Source organism: Camellia sinensis, chromosome 13 (genome assembly GCF_055761805.1).
Source record: "Camellia sinensis isolate YWXY chromosome 13, ASM5576180v1, whole genome shotgun sequence".
Lineage (NCBI taxonomy): Eukaryota > Viridiplantae > Streptophyta > Magnoliopsida > Ericales > Theaceae > Camellia > Camellia sinensis.
The window spans coordinates 16,356,130-16,373,008 of record NC_138973.1 but is presented as its reverse complement, the minus strand read 5'-3'; the positions used below and the strand labels follow the sequence as shown (position 1 = coordinate 16,373,008).

General features: G+C 35.3%; 2 protein-coding genes across 2 annotated transcripts; one reads left to right on the top strand and one right to left on the bottom strand.

The window, feature by feature from the left end:
- The first annotated feature begins 4,649 nt into the window (after positions 1 to 4,649).
- Positions 4,650 to 8,072, top strand: LOC114294635 (protein FAR1-RELATED SEQUENCE 5-like). Its single transcript, XM_082900301.1, has 3 exons — positions 4,650 to 5,041; positions 5,149 to 5,542; positions 7,722 to 8,072. The coding sequence occupies exons 1-3, from the start codon at positions 4,650 to 4,652 to the stop codon at positions 8,070 to 8,072; spliced, it is 1,137 nt and encodes a 378-aa protein (XP_082756427.1).
- Positions 8,073 to 12,279: 4,207 nt separating this feature from the next.
- LOC114316812 (uncharacterized) lies at positions 12,280 to 15,177 on the bottom strand. Its single transcript, XM_082900300.1, has 10 exons — positions 14,161 to 15,177; positions 13,998 to 14,060; positions 13,801 to 13,892; positions 13,629 to 13,728; positions 13,443 to 13,538; positions 13,269 to 13,361; positions 12,763 to 12,878; positions 12,604 to 12,670; positions 12,404 to 12,507; positions 12,280 to 12,322 (listed from the first exon to the last, which is right to left on the bottom strand). The coding sequence occupies exons 1-10, from the start codon at positions 14,902 to 14,904 to the stop codon at positions 12,280 to 12,282; spliced, it is 1,518 nt and encodes a 505-aa protein (XP_082756426.1). The 5' UTR covers positions 14,905 to 15,177.
- Between the last annotated feature and the right edge of the window lie 1,702 nt (positions 15,178 to 16,879).

Below are 16,879 nucleotides of genomic sequence, written 5' to 3'. Positions count from 1 at the left end.
TGAAGTCAACCGTGTGTGGGACTCATCCTTTGTCTTACATCTGTGACTGATTATGTGAAAATCATTTATGCACTTGGATTTACTTTTTAATATCCTTAAAAGCTAGGAATGTTCGTGGAAAAGTCTACTTTTAGAGAGATTTTGTATATTTCATGATAAGAATAACATGCGCGACAATGAAATTTTTGAAAATTTAAGCCTCAAATAGAAGCCCACAACACAAATTAGGCTAAGGACATAGTAGCAGTCCTTGAATTCAAAAAACTATGGATGTATTCAAAGTTGTTGTCTTCCCATTTATTTATTTATTTACTTTCCTTTTGTATGTAACTTAGCCTCTTTTTCTTTTTCTTTTTTTAATTGTTTTCTAGTGGTAATCTGCTTTGCAAGTTGTCAAAAAGGTAGACCTACTTGGATTTTTCAGAGGAATGACACATTGACTTCTTGAGAATTTAGTTTAACCATAAAGTGAACATACATGAACCTTTTATCTCAAGTTGGTGATAAGTATCTTATTCAAAAGTAGTACTATAACTGTTTCTAGAAACATAATTTAACACTTCAAATACTTTCTACCCACAATTGTGCCCTCCATTTACCATCGCATGTTTGTGTTTGCTTTTTGATTATTTGTATCGATTGTCAATGTAAAGAGTGTTTTTTTTAGTTGTGTGCACATATTATATGCATAGCAGAGCCAAAGGCGACATTAATTTTCATGATGATGATCACATCATAATGAAAATTTTATGTTAGGTATGAATTTTGGATTTATCAAGGAAAGGGAAATATTGAAACAAATAAATATTTTTGACCTTATTTTCTTCTTTTCCTTTTCTTTTCCTTTGTTGGCCTCCACATATAATCAATGATCCGAACATAATCTTAAAGTTTTCGTATTTGTATTTGCATATCCTGCATTAAACTGTTTTAGGAAGTAAACTTGTTTTTGCCTGAGAAGATGGTTATACTTGTATATTCACATATTCTTGAATATACAAGTTATGAAATTCTTAAGTTCTATTTACAATAAAGTACCCAAAACAGTGTGTGAAATCTGTTACAAAAAAAAAAAACACCAGATTAAGAAGGGCCTGCCGTTATTTTATTTTATAGTAGGTAGAAGGGCCTACTGCTAATATACATATAATTTACAAATATGTGTTTTGTGTCCAGATGCATCACCATATTTCTTGCAAAATAGTTTTCTTTCTTCATGTGTTAGTTCAGCATTGGTTCACTGTTAAGTTATTAAGATTAGGACTCTAAACCAACCGAGTTGACCTAATAGTTGACTTGAGAACCTAATGAATTTTAAAATGTATTTAATTTAATAAGTTGGTCACAACCCATTGAGATATTTAGTTATAACCCAACGTGGTGTTCATCACAATTCATTATAGTGACTTTCTTTTTAATAAAAATGGTCTTTGGAGGATCTTGACCGTTGTGATATTTATTTTTTCATGCATATTCACATACATCTTAACCAGTACCGCATGTTGTTAATTCTTTGAAGGATCTCATCATGCTTCATCCTTAGACAACATAACTCCTCCTGCAAGAGTTTTGCTGAGGTTCTTGAATTGGCTTTTGAAAAACAAGACAAAAGAGAATTAGGAGATGAAGAAAATAATAATGCTGCACTATGAGAAGGAAACTCATAAGTTTGCCATAATTCACAAGGAAATTCACTGTGCTCCCTTAAAATTTTAATTCATATAAAATTTTGTCTCATTTTTCATCTCTTTTACACTAAATATAAAATTTAGCATTGATAATCGATGTGTCTATACAGTATCTATCAGCTTCGATTGCTTTAGCCTTAATAAAAAGGATGTCAAAATATGAATTGAATCGGTTTAGGTTTTTGATGTTTGTTTGCTTTGGTAGTTGTTTTGATTTCATATATATATATATATATATATATACACTTGAAATTTGGCTTGAGTGTGTGAAATCTGATTTGTGGGTAATTGAATTTTGTACTCATGTAACTGATATGAGACTGTAATTTTTTATTTGTTTATTGAAATCTGTTATGTTTGTAACAATTACTCTTGTGCTGGCTCGTTTTTCCTATTAGAAAGAAAATTACAGTGGTTTGGGATGGATTACCTTTAGCAATTGTTTGGGAATTGTGGAAAGTGAGAAACGAATGGATATTTTGATGTTACTGTGACTTAGTTGAATATCCATTTAGTTATTTTTGTTTTTTTTTCATCAAAAGTGTTAAAAAATTATCTCTAATTATTTCATTAAATCTTATGAAGGGAGAGTTATTTTTTTTAGCAAATTGAGAACCAATAAAGTAAATCAAAATTTCATGGGAAAAAAAAATAAGAAGCATTGGAGATGGGTCTGATCAAATTTGATGAAAAAGGGAATTTTGGATAAGAGGAAGGCTTTTAAAAAGATTTTAATGAAATGATTTGAGTAGTTCATATAAAATCAAGTTTTTTTTACTCAAATTTGAAATCAAATTAGTTGAAAAAATTGGTGAAAGGTTGGAGATGCTCTAAAATGGTTTATGAGTTACCTTGGAGACGATGAAATGCCAAAATTTGATACGACTAAGGCCTAAATTAGAAAATCTACAAGGTATTAACAATAGAATAAAAGTTATGAAATGATGAGCTTTTTAACAGTGTATGAGGACACCAATGTCTTACAACTATTTTTGGGATTCTATGTTTGAGGAGCAAATTATTTGTGCAAAGTTCATAGAAATTTAATTTAGCTACCAAGTTGTTATGATTTGAACTTCTAATTGACCATGCAAAGAAGTAAAAATAGGGATATCTATAACTAGTGGTGTGATTTGTAGAACGTGTGTATCTTAATGTGTTGAAATAAACTAGCAAGACGGATAGTTAAAAAGTAAGTTTGTGATGATCGGTATAGGTTGCTTGCATTAGGCTAGGTAGAGAAGCATGCATTGTAGGCATAAGATCAGTCTAAGTGTGATGCTTGTCTTTTATATGAGCCTTGCTTCTTGGGCTCGAGCCTTTGTTTTTTTAAGCTGCAAGGTTTTGTTGTAAGCTGCTTTCCTTGATCTTCGAAGTGAGTCTTAATCCATAAGCCTCAACAGCCTTTTAAATTGATTGTGACATTGTTTGAAAATACAAAAATATGTATTAACAATGAACATGGAGGTAATGCATCTTTTGCTGATATGGCTAGCAAGGTAGGCAATAGAAAGCGCGCTTGCCTAGTAACATCATAATCATATGAACAATTTTTTTATGGGATCATCCACTTCTTTGTTCCACCATTTAGTGTTGTAAAAAAATGGCATGAATTAAAAATTGTCTAATTTCGTCTATTTTCGTTTCTATTCACAATTCCTATTCAAATTCAAGATTCAAGCATAACCTATCAATACTTATTGTTTAATTGACTCGCATTACATGGTGTACTAAACTATTAAATTTTGTCATTTTTCCCTTGTTTTTCCTTTTTTCCCATAAATGCAAGATTCAAATACAATCTAAAGGTATTTTTGTTTAATTGACTCACATGGCATGGGGTACCAAAATCTGTTAAATATTTTTCGTATATAGATTCTTTCTTTTCTCGTCATAATCATTACTTTCCTTAAGTATTGTCTTCTTTACTAACTCTATTTTGATGTTCTGTTTTTGTTTGTCATAGGTCCTCAATTTCTCCATCTTAACGTCAAAATAAACCTATACCTCCAACATCCCTTCCTTCGTAGCGGTTGCATTAGTAGGTCTGCTTTTTAATTTATTTGCTTTTAATTAATAGCAGGGCACTGGCGGGTGTGCTATTTTATTTATTTGTTTCATTTTAAATGATATTAGGGTACTTGCTTCTGTGTTTTTGAATTTTTTTTGCTTTGAATTGGTAGCAAGGCACTGGCTGGTGTGCTTATTTATTTGTTTTTTTTAATGAATAGCAGGGCACTGGCAAGTGTGCTATTTTATTTATTTGTTTCATTTTAATTGATAGTAGGGTACTTGCTTCTGTGTTTTTGAATTTATAGCAAGGCACTGGCTAGTGTGCTTATTTACTTGTTTGATTTTAATGAATAGCAGGGCACTGGCGGGTGTGCTATTTTATTTATTTGTTTCATTGTAATTAATAGTAGGGTAATTGCTTTTGTGTTTTTAAATTTATTTTCTTTGAATTGATAGCAGGGCACTGGCTGGTGTGCTTATTTATTTATTTGATTTTAATGAATAGCAGGGCACTGGCGGGTGTGCTATTTTATTGATTTGTACAATTTTAATTTATAACAGGGCACTGGCAGGTGTGCTTTTTAATTAATTAATTTTATTTTAATTGATAGTAGGGTACTTATAGGTGTGCTTTTTTTATTATTGGCGTATAATTGATAGCAGAGCACTGACTGGTGTGCTTATTTGTTCATTTTCTATAAAGAATTAATAATTGATAGCACAGTATTGGTGGGTGTGCTTTTTTTTTTTTTGTTTGGTTTTAGTTGATAGTAGGGTGCTTGTAGACATGTTCCATTTTTTTTTTTTTTAATTGATTGCAAGGCACTGGCAGGTGTGTTAATTTATTTGTTCTGAAGATTTAATTTATAGCAGCGCAATGGCAGGTGTGTTTTTTAGTTGATTTGTTTCGTTTTAATTGCTAATAGGGTATTTACGAGTGTATATACGATGGATGAACCTGAAAGTAGTAGGCATAAAGAGGTCAATACTGAAATTGATGATCAATTTGCTCCAGATGGAAAGGATGATGTTGTTAATGTGAAAGAAGGGTTAGCTTCCCAAACATATGATAGTTTACGAATGCTTACTAAGGAAGATGTGTTCCAAATGAAATTCAATTCAGAGGATGATGCTTATACTTTCTACAATGCATACACTAAGGTCATCGGTTTTAGCGTACGAAAAAGTAGAAAAAGAATTACTGGAGACAACAAATTTGTAGAGAGTAGGAAATGGGTTTGTTCAAGGGAAGGTGTAAGAGAAAAGAAATACTTGCAACGTGTGGAACGGGTAAGAACTCCTAGGGCAGAAACTAGACTTTTTGTGGTGCCACATTTCGTGTGCGTTACGACAAGACAGTTATGAAATATGTTGTGACCCACTTTGTAGGGGAACACAACCATCCCTTGGCAGCACCACACTGCGTCCCTTTTCTTTGGTCGCATAGGTTTGTAACAAGTGCAGACCAAGCTCAAGCAAAGGCCATGCGCAATGTGGGTATGAAAATGAGTCAGACCATGGATTTTATGGTCCATCAGTCAGGGGGTTATGAGAAGGTGGGGTTCATTCACAGAGATTTGCACAATCAATTCCAAGCTGAGCGCAAAGTACAACTCGCAGAAGGGGATGCAGAGTGTGCGTTAGGATACTTATCAGCTAAATTAGATGCAGATCCATTATTTTTTTTCAAATACATCGTCGATAAGAACAACCGGTTGGACAAGATTTTCTGGGCAGATTGTAGGTCTCCAATGGATTATGCTGCATTTGGTGATGTATTGGTATTTGATACAACTTATCGTACAAATGCATATAAGAAGCCATTTGTAATTCTAGCTGGCGTGAGTAACCATTTCATGACAACTATATTCGGATGTGCTTTGTTGCCTGATGAGACAATGGATATAGCGATCCCGGGTTTACCCTTGTTGTACAGTGATCCGGACATGTGTCCGTAGATGTTGGTAGTTGATTATTATCTTGTTTACATCCTTTTTACTTCGTATTTGAGTTGTAGGATGTGTTGGGCAGGTTTGTTACAGGTTGGTTGAGTTTAGAAACCAAAACTAGCTGCCTAGATTTTGACCTGTCCGCTCGAGCGGGGGTTCTGGCGCTCGAGCGAGAATTGCACCCATCCAGTATTTCATGTGCAGGGTTGGACGCTCGAGCGTGGAGTTAGCCGCTCGAGCGGGGTTGTGTGAGTGCCGCTCGAGCGGGTAGTTGGAAGCTCGAGCGGAGACCTAGTTCTGTAAAAGTTCTGGGAGTGTGTATCCGCCACTCGAGCAGGATTGTTGACGCTCGAGCGGGAGTCTGTGAGTGACGCTCGAGCGGGGTGTTTGACGCTCGAGCGGGGCGACTGGGTTTAAGTTCCGAGTTTTGACTTTTCAAATCACTTTTTCACTTTCTCTTCTCTCTCCTACTTTTCCAAAAACACCATTGTTGAGCCTCTCACTCTAGAACTCTACATTCTCTCTAGGTTTTGATCTAGTATGAGTGATTTGCTCATCTTTGGCCTTTACAAAAAAGTTGTTGATCGTCGAGGGCTACATTTTAATCTGAAAATTTCGGGATTTGGAGCACGTTGGGTTTTGTCATCTTCTCCCTTGGGGCTCCGAATTTGAGGTAGGGATATCCTACTCCTCTCTATGGATTTTATCTTTAAATTTTGGTATTTTGAGATGTTGGGGTTGGTTTGGTAATTTTGTGAAGGTTTGGGGCTTTTGTGTTATTTTACAAAGGTTGGGGTTTTATTTATAATAAACCTAGATGCATGTTTGGTATAGAGAAATGGAATAGATGTTGAATCATTGATGAAAATGGGACCTAAGGGTTGTAATGGTAATTATGAAAAATGACCTAATTACATTGTTTGATTAATTGAGATAATTAATTGTGAGAAATGAGGAAATGAAATGGAATTGTTGAGATTGGGAGTGCATGGGGTTAAAGGGTGTAGTTGAATTGTTTATCACACACCAAATTGAAATGTTGATTGAATATCCATTTGTGCATTTATTTTCTGTTTAAAAATAACTGCTTTGGGCTATCGGTGGAGGATAGTCGTGATTGTTGTAGACAATGCATGATGATTAGGCAAACGGAAACTAATCAATGGAATGTGTCATGGAATTTGACGGTTGATAGAATACATTAACTGTATGTATTGAGTGATTGTATATAGAACCAATGTGTTTGTATACGTTATGTGTAGAGGAGGAGATGGGGGATGTACTCCGCGGTTTAGGGGAAGATGAGGGATGTACCTCTAAACCGGATAGTATTGGGAGAAGATAGGGGATGAACTCCGTAGATACAGCTCATATGCTTGTCTAGAGAAGTGAAGATAGAGCTAATATGCTTATCTTTGTGAAGTGTGGATACAGCTTATATGCTTATCTGTGAATGTGGGATATTGTTGTTATACATATCTGTTGGGAATGTAGATATAGCTTATATGCTTATCTGTGAATGTGGGATATAGTTTTTATGCATATCTGTTGAGATGATGATAGAACTAATATGCTCATCTGTTGAAAAAGGGAAAATGAAAAGTAACTTGGACTCATAAGTCGGATGACATAAAAATGTGATTTAATGTGGATGTATCAGTGCTGGCCATCTATCAATTGCTAATCTTTTAGTCATTGTTCATGGTTGGTTTAGTGTATTTCTACTGGGCTGTGGCTCACCCTATATGGAAATATCATTTTCAGGTACAGGTAGCATGCCACCTCCAAGGTCATAGCTTGGGAGGCTAGAGGCGAGCAGATTGTTGTGGTTTTAGTTCCTTTTTGATGTATTACATGTATATTCAAGCCGAGGGCTTAATGTGTAGATAACTTAGCACTCTTTTGTTGTAACCAAGTGTTAACTTGGAAAGCTGTAAGCCCGTAGGGCATTTTTGCTTTTGTTGTTAACATGTAATACTTTTGTAATGAAACTCTGATGAATAGAAGAATGTGGTTATTGCATTTGTCAATGAATGTCTTATTTGATGGGTTTAATGTTATTTTTTTTGAGGGCGTTACAATGGAGACATACATGTGGGTGTTGGAAATGTTAATGGAGGCCATGGATGGTAAAAGACCCATCTCCGTTGTAACAGATGGTGATAGGGCAATGCGTCAGGCAATCAAAAGAGTTATTCCAAACTGCAGACATCGTTTATGTTCTTGGCATCTGGAGAAAAATGCCTCAACAAATGTCCACATACTAGAATTTACAACTGATTTTGCACAATTGATGTTAAAGAAATGTAAAATTGATGAGTTTGACAATGCCTGGGCTGCTATGGTGAAACAGTACAAGTTGGAGAACAATAACTGGGTGTTGGATATTCATCTGAAGCGTGATAATTGGGCTGAGGCATAACTCCGTGGTCACATGTTCGCTGGAATGAGGAGCACACAACATGTCGAGGGTATGAATGCATATTTCAATATATTCCTAAACCAAAAGGTTAGGCTGTACGAATTTGTAGCGCAATATGATAGGGCTCTTGCTAGAATGCGTGTGAATGAGGCAGAAACAGAATCTAAAACAGAGAACAGTTTCCCGGTTTTGACTACGCCATTGAGAAGTTTGGAGAAACATGCAGCTGAACTCTTTACTCGGAAGATTTTCTCATTGTTTCAACATGAAATCAGGAAAGAGGGTAAATTGTTTGTGATGGAAAGAGTTCAGCTGGAGGATCATCGCACCTACCGTTTTGGTGAGTACAAGGCACCAACATGCACGTGGACGTTTGAGTATTTTCCAGCTGATATCACAATGAAATGTTGTTGCTTGAAGTTTGAGTCGTTTGGCATCCCTTGCTGCCACATGATTGCTGTTATGAAATCTGAACAATTAATGTGTATTCCACCGAGTTGTGTCTTGCAGAGATGGACAAGACGTGGTAGGTCAAGGTGTCAACAGCCAAGTCTTACCCAAATTTGTAGCACCCTAACACAGACAGCTCGGTTTGGTATACTCAGCTCCTGTTTTAGTGAAATGTCATATTATGCCTCACACTCGGACAAAGATTTTGAAGAGGCAAGGGAAATAGCTTTCCAGCTGACATCGCAAATGAAAAAACGTTGGGCAATGAGAAAAGAAGGTAACGCCGAGGCTGGGGACAGAAATATTGCACCCAAACTATATGGCGTTGGTGATCCTAATGTAGTGAAGACCAAAGGGAACCCCGGAGGTACATCTTCTACAGGTAAACCTCCAAAACCAAGGCGGTGTGGGTATTGTAGGTATGGTACTTTCATTGTATGACTTTTTTATATCCTGTTACATGCATATGATTATTAAAATCGTTTATGCATTATTTGCTACTGTAGGAGCATCGGACACACGAAGCGGACGTGTAAAAAATTGGCTTCAAGTAGCCAGAGAGAGGGTAGCAACTCAGACAGTGAACCATTCATGAACACAGAGTTGGATCCCCACACGGATGATTTCGATGAATTGCCAAATTATCCAAATGATCTAGTGTAGTTGACTTTCATGATGAGGCTTATAGTGATCGAAACATTGTTTTTACAAGGAGACATTAGTGGCTAGTAGTTATGTTTTGTTAATGTCTTAGTTGTTTAATATTAGGCATTCTTAATAAATTTCGTAGTTTGGAGATTAATTTTAAAAATAAAGGTGAATAAATTCCAAATTTGTGTGATTGCTGATAAAATAGGGACTCGCTCACGCCATTACTTTACAAACAATCACTGTTAATAATACCGAACTGTCTGTCTTTTTCTTTTGTAGATTTTTTTTAATTGTCTGTTTGCTTGGTAAGAAATGGTGGACATTGCTGTTAGGTGACACATAACTATGCTTATATTGGAATGGTATGGTATCGATGTATAGGGATAATAAGAAGTGATGGAGATGTGCATTGCCTATTTTTTTAATATTTTGACTTGAGTGTTTCTTCCATTGAAATATTTGACTTAATATTTTTTAATATTTTTGACTTAATAAATTTCGTATTTTGGAGATTAATTTGAAAAATAAAGGTGAATAAATTCCAAATTTGTTTGATTGCTGCTAAAATAGGGATTTGCTCATGCCATTACTTTACAAACAATCACTGTTAATAATGCCGAACTATCTCTCTCTTTTTTGTTTGTAGATTTTTTTAATTGTCTGTTTGCTTGGTAAGAAATGGTGGACATTGATGACTCAAATCAATAAGGTTTTATTATATTTGCATTTGTCATTGTATGATTAAAATTTGAATCTCTCCAATGACGTACATATGTTCTAATATGTTTGGATATTACGTAGGTAATTGAAAATGCCACGGAAAAAGACAACAAAAAAAAACGAGTAAAGGAAAAGCGGTAGCTCCTCACGTTGACCTTGGTATTTTTGCTAAACGGGCTATTACAGTAGAGCGGGCTGTCAAGTTGAAGGAGTTAACTCATACTGATATTCCAGCAATTGTGGGCCACTTGCATATCCAAAACCTAATCGAACGGGAAGGGAAGGCCAATGTCAACCTGGTACGGGAATTCTTTGGTAGCATACAAAAGCCAACTAATACAGAGAACTTGATTCTGAAAACAAAACTGATAGGGAAAGATGTGGTGTTCTCCGCGGATTGCATATCAAAATTCTTAGACATTCAGCGACCAACACATGATGACAAAACACAATATCCATACCTTCCTGGTGTTGACCTTCCTAATGAAGCCCAAATTGTTGATGATTTGTACATCGAAGGAGTCATACCACAAGACAAGTATCATGTAAAGTTCCTGAAGCCTGACCTTGCTGTTCTTCATCTTATATTGTGGTACAATCTTGACCCAAGGGGGGTGAAATCCATTTTTGACCATGAACGAGCACTCATGTTGTATGCTGTCCATAATTTCAGCCCTCTAGATGTTCCGAAGATAATTTGGCAAGTTGTGGATTTTGTTGCAAAAGCAAACAATCCACATGCAGCATTACCATTCGTCCTCCTTGTGACTGATATGCTACTTGAGCTTCATGTACCGACTCGACAAGATGATGAATGGAAGGGGCAGATGAGCCACATAGATCGTGGAACATATGGGAAAACACAAGGGCAAAGTCGAAAGCATCGTGAAAGACAAGATCCTACTTCATTGGAGAGCATATAAACTCATTTGTATGAGGCTGTGTCCATATTGAACCGGATGGAGTTGCAGCACAAGAAAGACATGAGGAAGGTCAAGTTAGAACTAAAACAAATGCGGAAAGCCTTTTGTGGTGAAGATTTTGAGAATTCAACTAGTTCTAATGATAGTGAGCAGGAATCTAATCGGTCCAACTATGATGACAGCCAACAAATGGATACAGACAATGATGGTTGAACAAAGTTTGCAATGCCAATGATTTAGCTGACACTGTTACTTTTTTTGCATACAGTGTTACTTTTTTTGTGCGGAAAGTGTTAACTTCTTTTTACAAACAATGTTACTTTTTTGTGCAAACAGTGGTGGTACTTTGTTCATCCTATACTTTTGCGAACAGTATTACTTTTTGTCCCATTTATTATGAAAAGACAATTGAAACAATGTTAGAATTCATGGATGGCTTATGTGATGGACAACATTTGGATGGTTTATGTCAACAATATTATTTAGTATGATTCTTCGACATTTTTGATAGACATGTCCAATTAATTTTTTTTTTTCAATGCCAATGATGTATGTATAGCTTGCTGAAATTTATGGATACCAATCGACTACACAGTTGATACATCGATTCCAAAACTTAGTATGATATTTATGCACGGAATGTGATTAACAAATATAATTCGTTAGATTTCTTAGACGTTCTTTCTTTCTAAGTCGTTGAAGGATACATTAGGTGTTGCTTACTAGCAAGAAATGCAGGTCCTCTGTTACTTTTTTGTAGCAAATACTGTCATTGTTCTTTGCATTTTTAAAATTTGCAAAGAACTACCTTTGCGTGCCTTGTAAGTGGGGAGATGACATGAATTATCACTTTCTCTGCATTAACAATATATTTTTTATATTATTTTTTTTTATTGTTCATTTTTTTTTTTTTTGAGGACATTATTCATTTTATGTGTGCTTTATTAAATGTAAAATTTAGAAAATTTATTAGTTATTTTGTTACTCTGCCAAGGACTAGTCCTCTTACACTCTTGCCATTTGAAATGTGTACATGATAGTATACACTAATAGCACAATTTTAGTTGCACATGAACTGATTATGCAAAAAAAATTATACTGTACCATATATGTAGCAATGCATGGACTTGTAATCCAGTTTTTAAAACAGTTTCCCCACTAACATTTGGTACATGTGTGTAATTTTTGATGGATTGTAAATGTAACAACCAAGAGTAATGTGATACAGTTAAATATCATAAATAGTTTTATCACACCAATCCTGAGCAACAATATAAATTCCATACAAATTGAAACCCTAAAAATAATATGCTTTTTCAATCGTCCACAAAATACTACCAAACTGGGTTAGTTTAGTCATCCATGTTTCTTCAACCATCTAATATGTTCATAATTGTGAATAAGCATAGTGCCAAAAGTACGGTTAGGCGAATCAATCTTTTTTCAACCAGCCATGTTTTCAATCAAACTTTCTTTTTCCTTTTAGCCTTCCGGAGCCTAGAGTACCTGTTACAAAAGAAATTACAGTCAGTAAGTAATCAGCTGAGTTTATGAAGGGCATAAGTTGTTCATGGTTTGGGGACGCACCTCTCTTTGTATTGTTCAAGCCTATTCATAACCTCAATATAAATACGGTTAGACGAATCATTCACTAGGTCAACTAGTAGCCTAAACCTTTCCAGTTTATCAAACTAAGGAAACAAAACAAAAAATATTCCATCAACAATACCATCATATGACATTGTAATAGCAATAGTGTAATTATGTGGTTAACATTGAACAGTCACCTTGTGTACGCCGGTCGGCATAACAACACCTTGCATATACTTCATGACAAACATACCACAGTCATAGCTTCATGACAACATACATATGAATGTCAAATTTGTGTGTAATGTTAATAAGAGACCCAAAGTTGAATAGCAAATGAAGAAATTTTAGAATACCTATCAGTTTTATGTTGGAGACAAGCGTCTTTCAACCTCTCTAATTCAAACTCCTTCACATTTGCAACATAAAGGTCTCCGAAATATTGTTGCAATAACAAATGCATTGTTTCAACCTATGCATGAATATTGTAAAATAGATTGTGTAATTGTTTTTTTTTTTTTTAAATAATATTAAACGACTTACCAATTTCCTTGCCATTAATTCACGACGTTTGTCATTTGTGAGGCTGGGACTCGAGTCGAATATATAAGCCATGCGATGTGCCATATCTATGTTGACACAAAACCAATGTTCTTCATGGTCGTTCACCGGAATATATATCTAAGTGACAATAATAAAAAAAGGGGTCATGCAACGTTGCCCAACCAGCTTAGAAAAATAAAAAACAACAAAATAATGACGACGTTGATACCCTAAAAAACTATGAATAATAAAAATATTTGTAAAATGGAGGGGATATTTATAATAATCTTGCAAAATGGAAGAATGCTTGACACATTACTTCTTGACAGGCATGAAGCTTCCCAGTGTATCGAGACTTCCCAAAATATTCGTCACATAGCTTTGCATGGTCTGCCCCATTCATAATATGTTGCTACAATTGATAATGCACAAGTATATATCAATAAGTATACATGAATAACCAAACATAAACATGACACACTAGATTGCTCACCAATACATATGTGGGAAAGTACCACGTCCTATGACACTTATCGGGGAAGAGCTTTCTTTGTGCATTTGTCAATTGTGCTACAACTAAATTAATAATCTGAAATACATGCATCAAATAATAATTTCAAACCTATACCCTTAAAAATGACATCACATAGCAATATTGATGCATGAAATGAACACATACGGAACCACAAATCCATGTTTTTGGTTGTAATGAGCACAAATCGAATCGGGTGGCAAATTCAATCGGCGTGTAAAACAACTCCATGACCACAATATCCTCACTGCATCATGTACAAATTGAAGAGTTGCACTTATTGGTGATAGAGAGGAACATACAAAAGCAATAAAATTACCTGCTTTCCAAATCCTTATCGAAACAATAAGCCTTCACAATTTGTTCCTTAGCAGATAAAGGACATGGCCTCACAATTTGTGTAGTAGATGACTTGTGAATTTAACCGAACACATAAACAATAAATTGTCAAACTTCTTCCAGTGCATTAAAATAAGGAGATTGGAGATCAAGAACAATAATGAAATTAGTAATAACCTCAATGGCAGTAGCAGATGCTTCAAAATTGAGGCCAAGTAGTTTTCCAAGTAAGTTCAAACTCTAAAACAAATTACAACGAACAATAAATAATGAAAAATCCTAAAATATATTTACAGGAATAGCAACATTGTATAACACATATATTATGTACATGACTTACTTGATCAAGCTTATCCTCCTTTGTATCGAGAGATGAATCTGATTCATCTAAATGAAGCTTTGTCTTGGTTGGTACTTTCTGATTGGCTTTCCTTTTCTTACCAGCAATGGCTGTAAAAGATGACTGTATGTCCACCCGCGCATCCGAATGTTGAGTGCAAGGACCGCCATATGGACCAATAGATGAACTAGATTCATCAATAAGTTGGAGTTTTGGGATTTTCTTTCTTCGGTTGTTGTTCAATCTTACCTTCATTTTGTTCTTCGCTTGTTTGGTTTGCTCATGAAGATGGGCATCCAATTTCAAGATGGATGGTGTGAGCGGAATTCTATTTTCCTCCATGTTCTCTAGTGCTACCACAACATTAGGTTTTGGCGGGAGTGTATTGGTCTCATGTTCAACTGTAGGTACAACCGTAGATTCAACCACAACATTAGGTTTTGGCACGAGTATAGGGCGGACATGTTCAACTATAGGTACAACTGTAGATTCTACCACAACTCCAGGTGCAACTATGCCAGCTTTACATTTACAGTGGTTATGCCCCAGTTCCTGTTGTTTTGACATTTGCAGTGGCTCACATTTTTCCATGACCTTCGGAATGGAAGAATTAGTTATTCCACTTTTAACAATAACAACTAGTTCTTCCAAAACACTCTTCATGTCACAAACAGTTGTCTCAATTTTTGAAATCTGAATATCATTGATATTTTTCATTTCCTCACTTTGTACAAATGGTTGCATTTGCTCGTCAACAACGAAATTAACATCAACCTATTTATATACACATCGTAAACAATTTAGTTTTCCATTTTAACATGAAAAATAACAAACAAAAACCAAACATAAAAGAAAGGATACGCTAAGGATGACCTCCTCATTCTGGTAACCTCCTGAATTTTGGAATAGTTTCAGTGTCGCCTTTATTTCTGCATCACCCCAATCAGCCAAGGAGGGGACCGAACGAGCACGACCAACATCACAACCACTAGGAGCAACACGATCAAAGTAAAACAACTGCATCACAAAAATGTATTAATTTAACATGTACTATGTAATGAAAAACGCATTGAAGTCAAGTATTTCTAACAAAACAATTTGTAATTGGTTAGAAGCATACCATTATAAGAAATAAGCATCCATTTGGTTGTGAGTGACTTTTTGAATTGTACTTGCATAAACCACGAACAAAGAATTGAAGAGTGAACTTTGACCAATTATAATTCTTCATGCCATCCACATTCTGAACGAGGTGAGTGAATGATTGTTTAACAACATCCTTTGTGGTTGGGCATAAGAAGGCACCTAATATGTATAGGGCAAATATCCTCGTAAATTCCTCTCCAGCTTCCTCTGTTTTGGTCAAATACTCTCTCAAAGCATTCAGTTTGATAGCTCCTTGGACAACTCCAAGTTCTTCAAATAGCTTGGGAAATGCCACTGGGAAAGTTTTTTTAGTTCTATTGTTTTGCCTTCGGCAGGAATGCCCAATAACTTGTGAACGTCTAGTTCAGTAAGGAGGAGTCGGCGCCCATGAACATTCAACGAACAAGTTTTGGGATCAAATTTCTGAACCAACCATTCTCAGAGGTCATGATCAAGCTTTGTACATCTGAGATTCAAGAGCCCCCCTAACCCACTACTAGTAACTGCATCACGTTGTTCCATGCTCAATCTTCTTATTATTTTAACAATTGATCTCAAGGCAATTCGTGTTTGGAAATGCCACTGAGAAACAATATAGTGGGTATTAGAATAATTTAAGAAAGACACTTTAAATAACTTCAGAATAGTGTGTGAATCAATTTCTGTGAGAATATGAAAATACAAACATGTTATTACAATGTGTGAAATATGTCATAATTAAACAATAAATTGTTGTTCTCTTTGTATTTCACCTTTCTTGGTTTTGTGGGAAGGGGACCTTCCAACTTCGCTTGCTTATCAACATTCCACCTGTCCATCTCTTTGTACTCCTTGTCTTCCTTCTGTCGGGTTCTCCATTGATGTCCTATGTCCTTCTTCATCTACATTGCGTCAAAAGTAAATATAAGTGATGCAAGTAGAACATAAAAGATAAAGATAATATCAAAATATACAAACAGTATGTGGTAGGTAGGCAATGTGCAAACCGTGTCGGTAACTGTTATTTGTGCTTCTTGCATGCTTTTGTTTTCAACTTTGCTACAGGTTCAACCAAATGTATAATAAGGGCTAATATTTAAACCGAACATAAAACATGTAATTAAAATAATACATTGACTAGTGTGAAGAAATAATACTTGTAGAAGAAGAATGCTGGTGTAAATCGTTTGTGTATGCAAGGTTTGTTGCTTCCTTCGCTCATTGTGTATTGTTATATATTATCTACATAAGCAAAGGTGAAACAATCATATGAGACAAAATCAAGTTAGTAAATGCAAGAAAAGTATACACACCAAAAGACATAATAATAAACACAACCCCTTCCTTAGTTGAGAGATATATACTATGAATACAATAAAAGCAATGTACTGATTAGTTATATTTAGTTGACGCAATAATACAAGCACACACTAGTTGCGGCTGATGACTTGATGGGGACTGTTACTACCGTCTCATGTTTTCTCTAATTTCATGTATTGAAGAACATCTAGTCCTTAAAATATAGTAGACTGATGACTTAATAACAGAAAATCCAAGTACAAGCACACTGAGAGTTAAAATGTAGCACGTCATG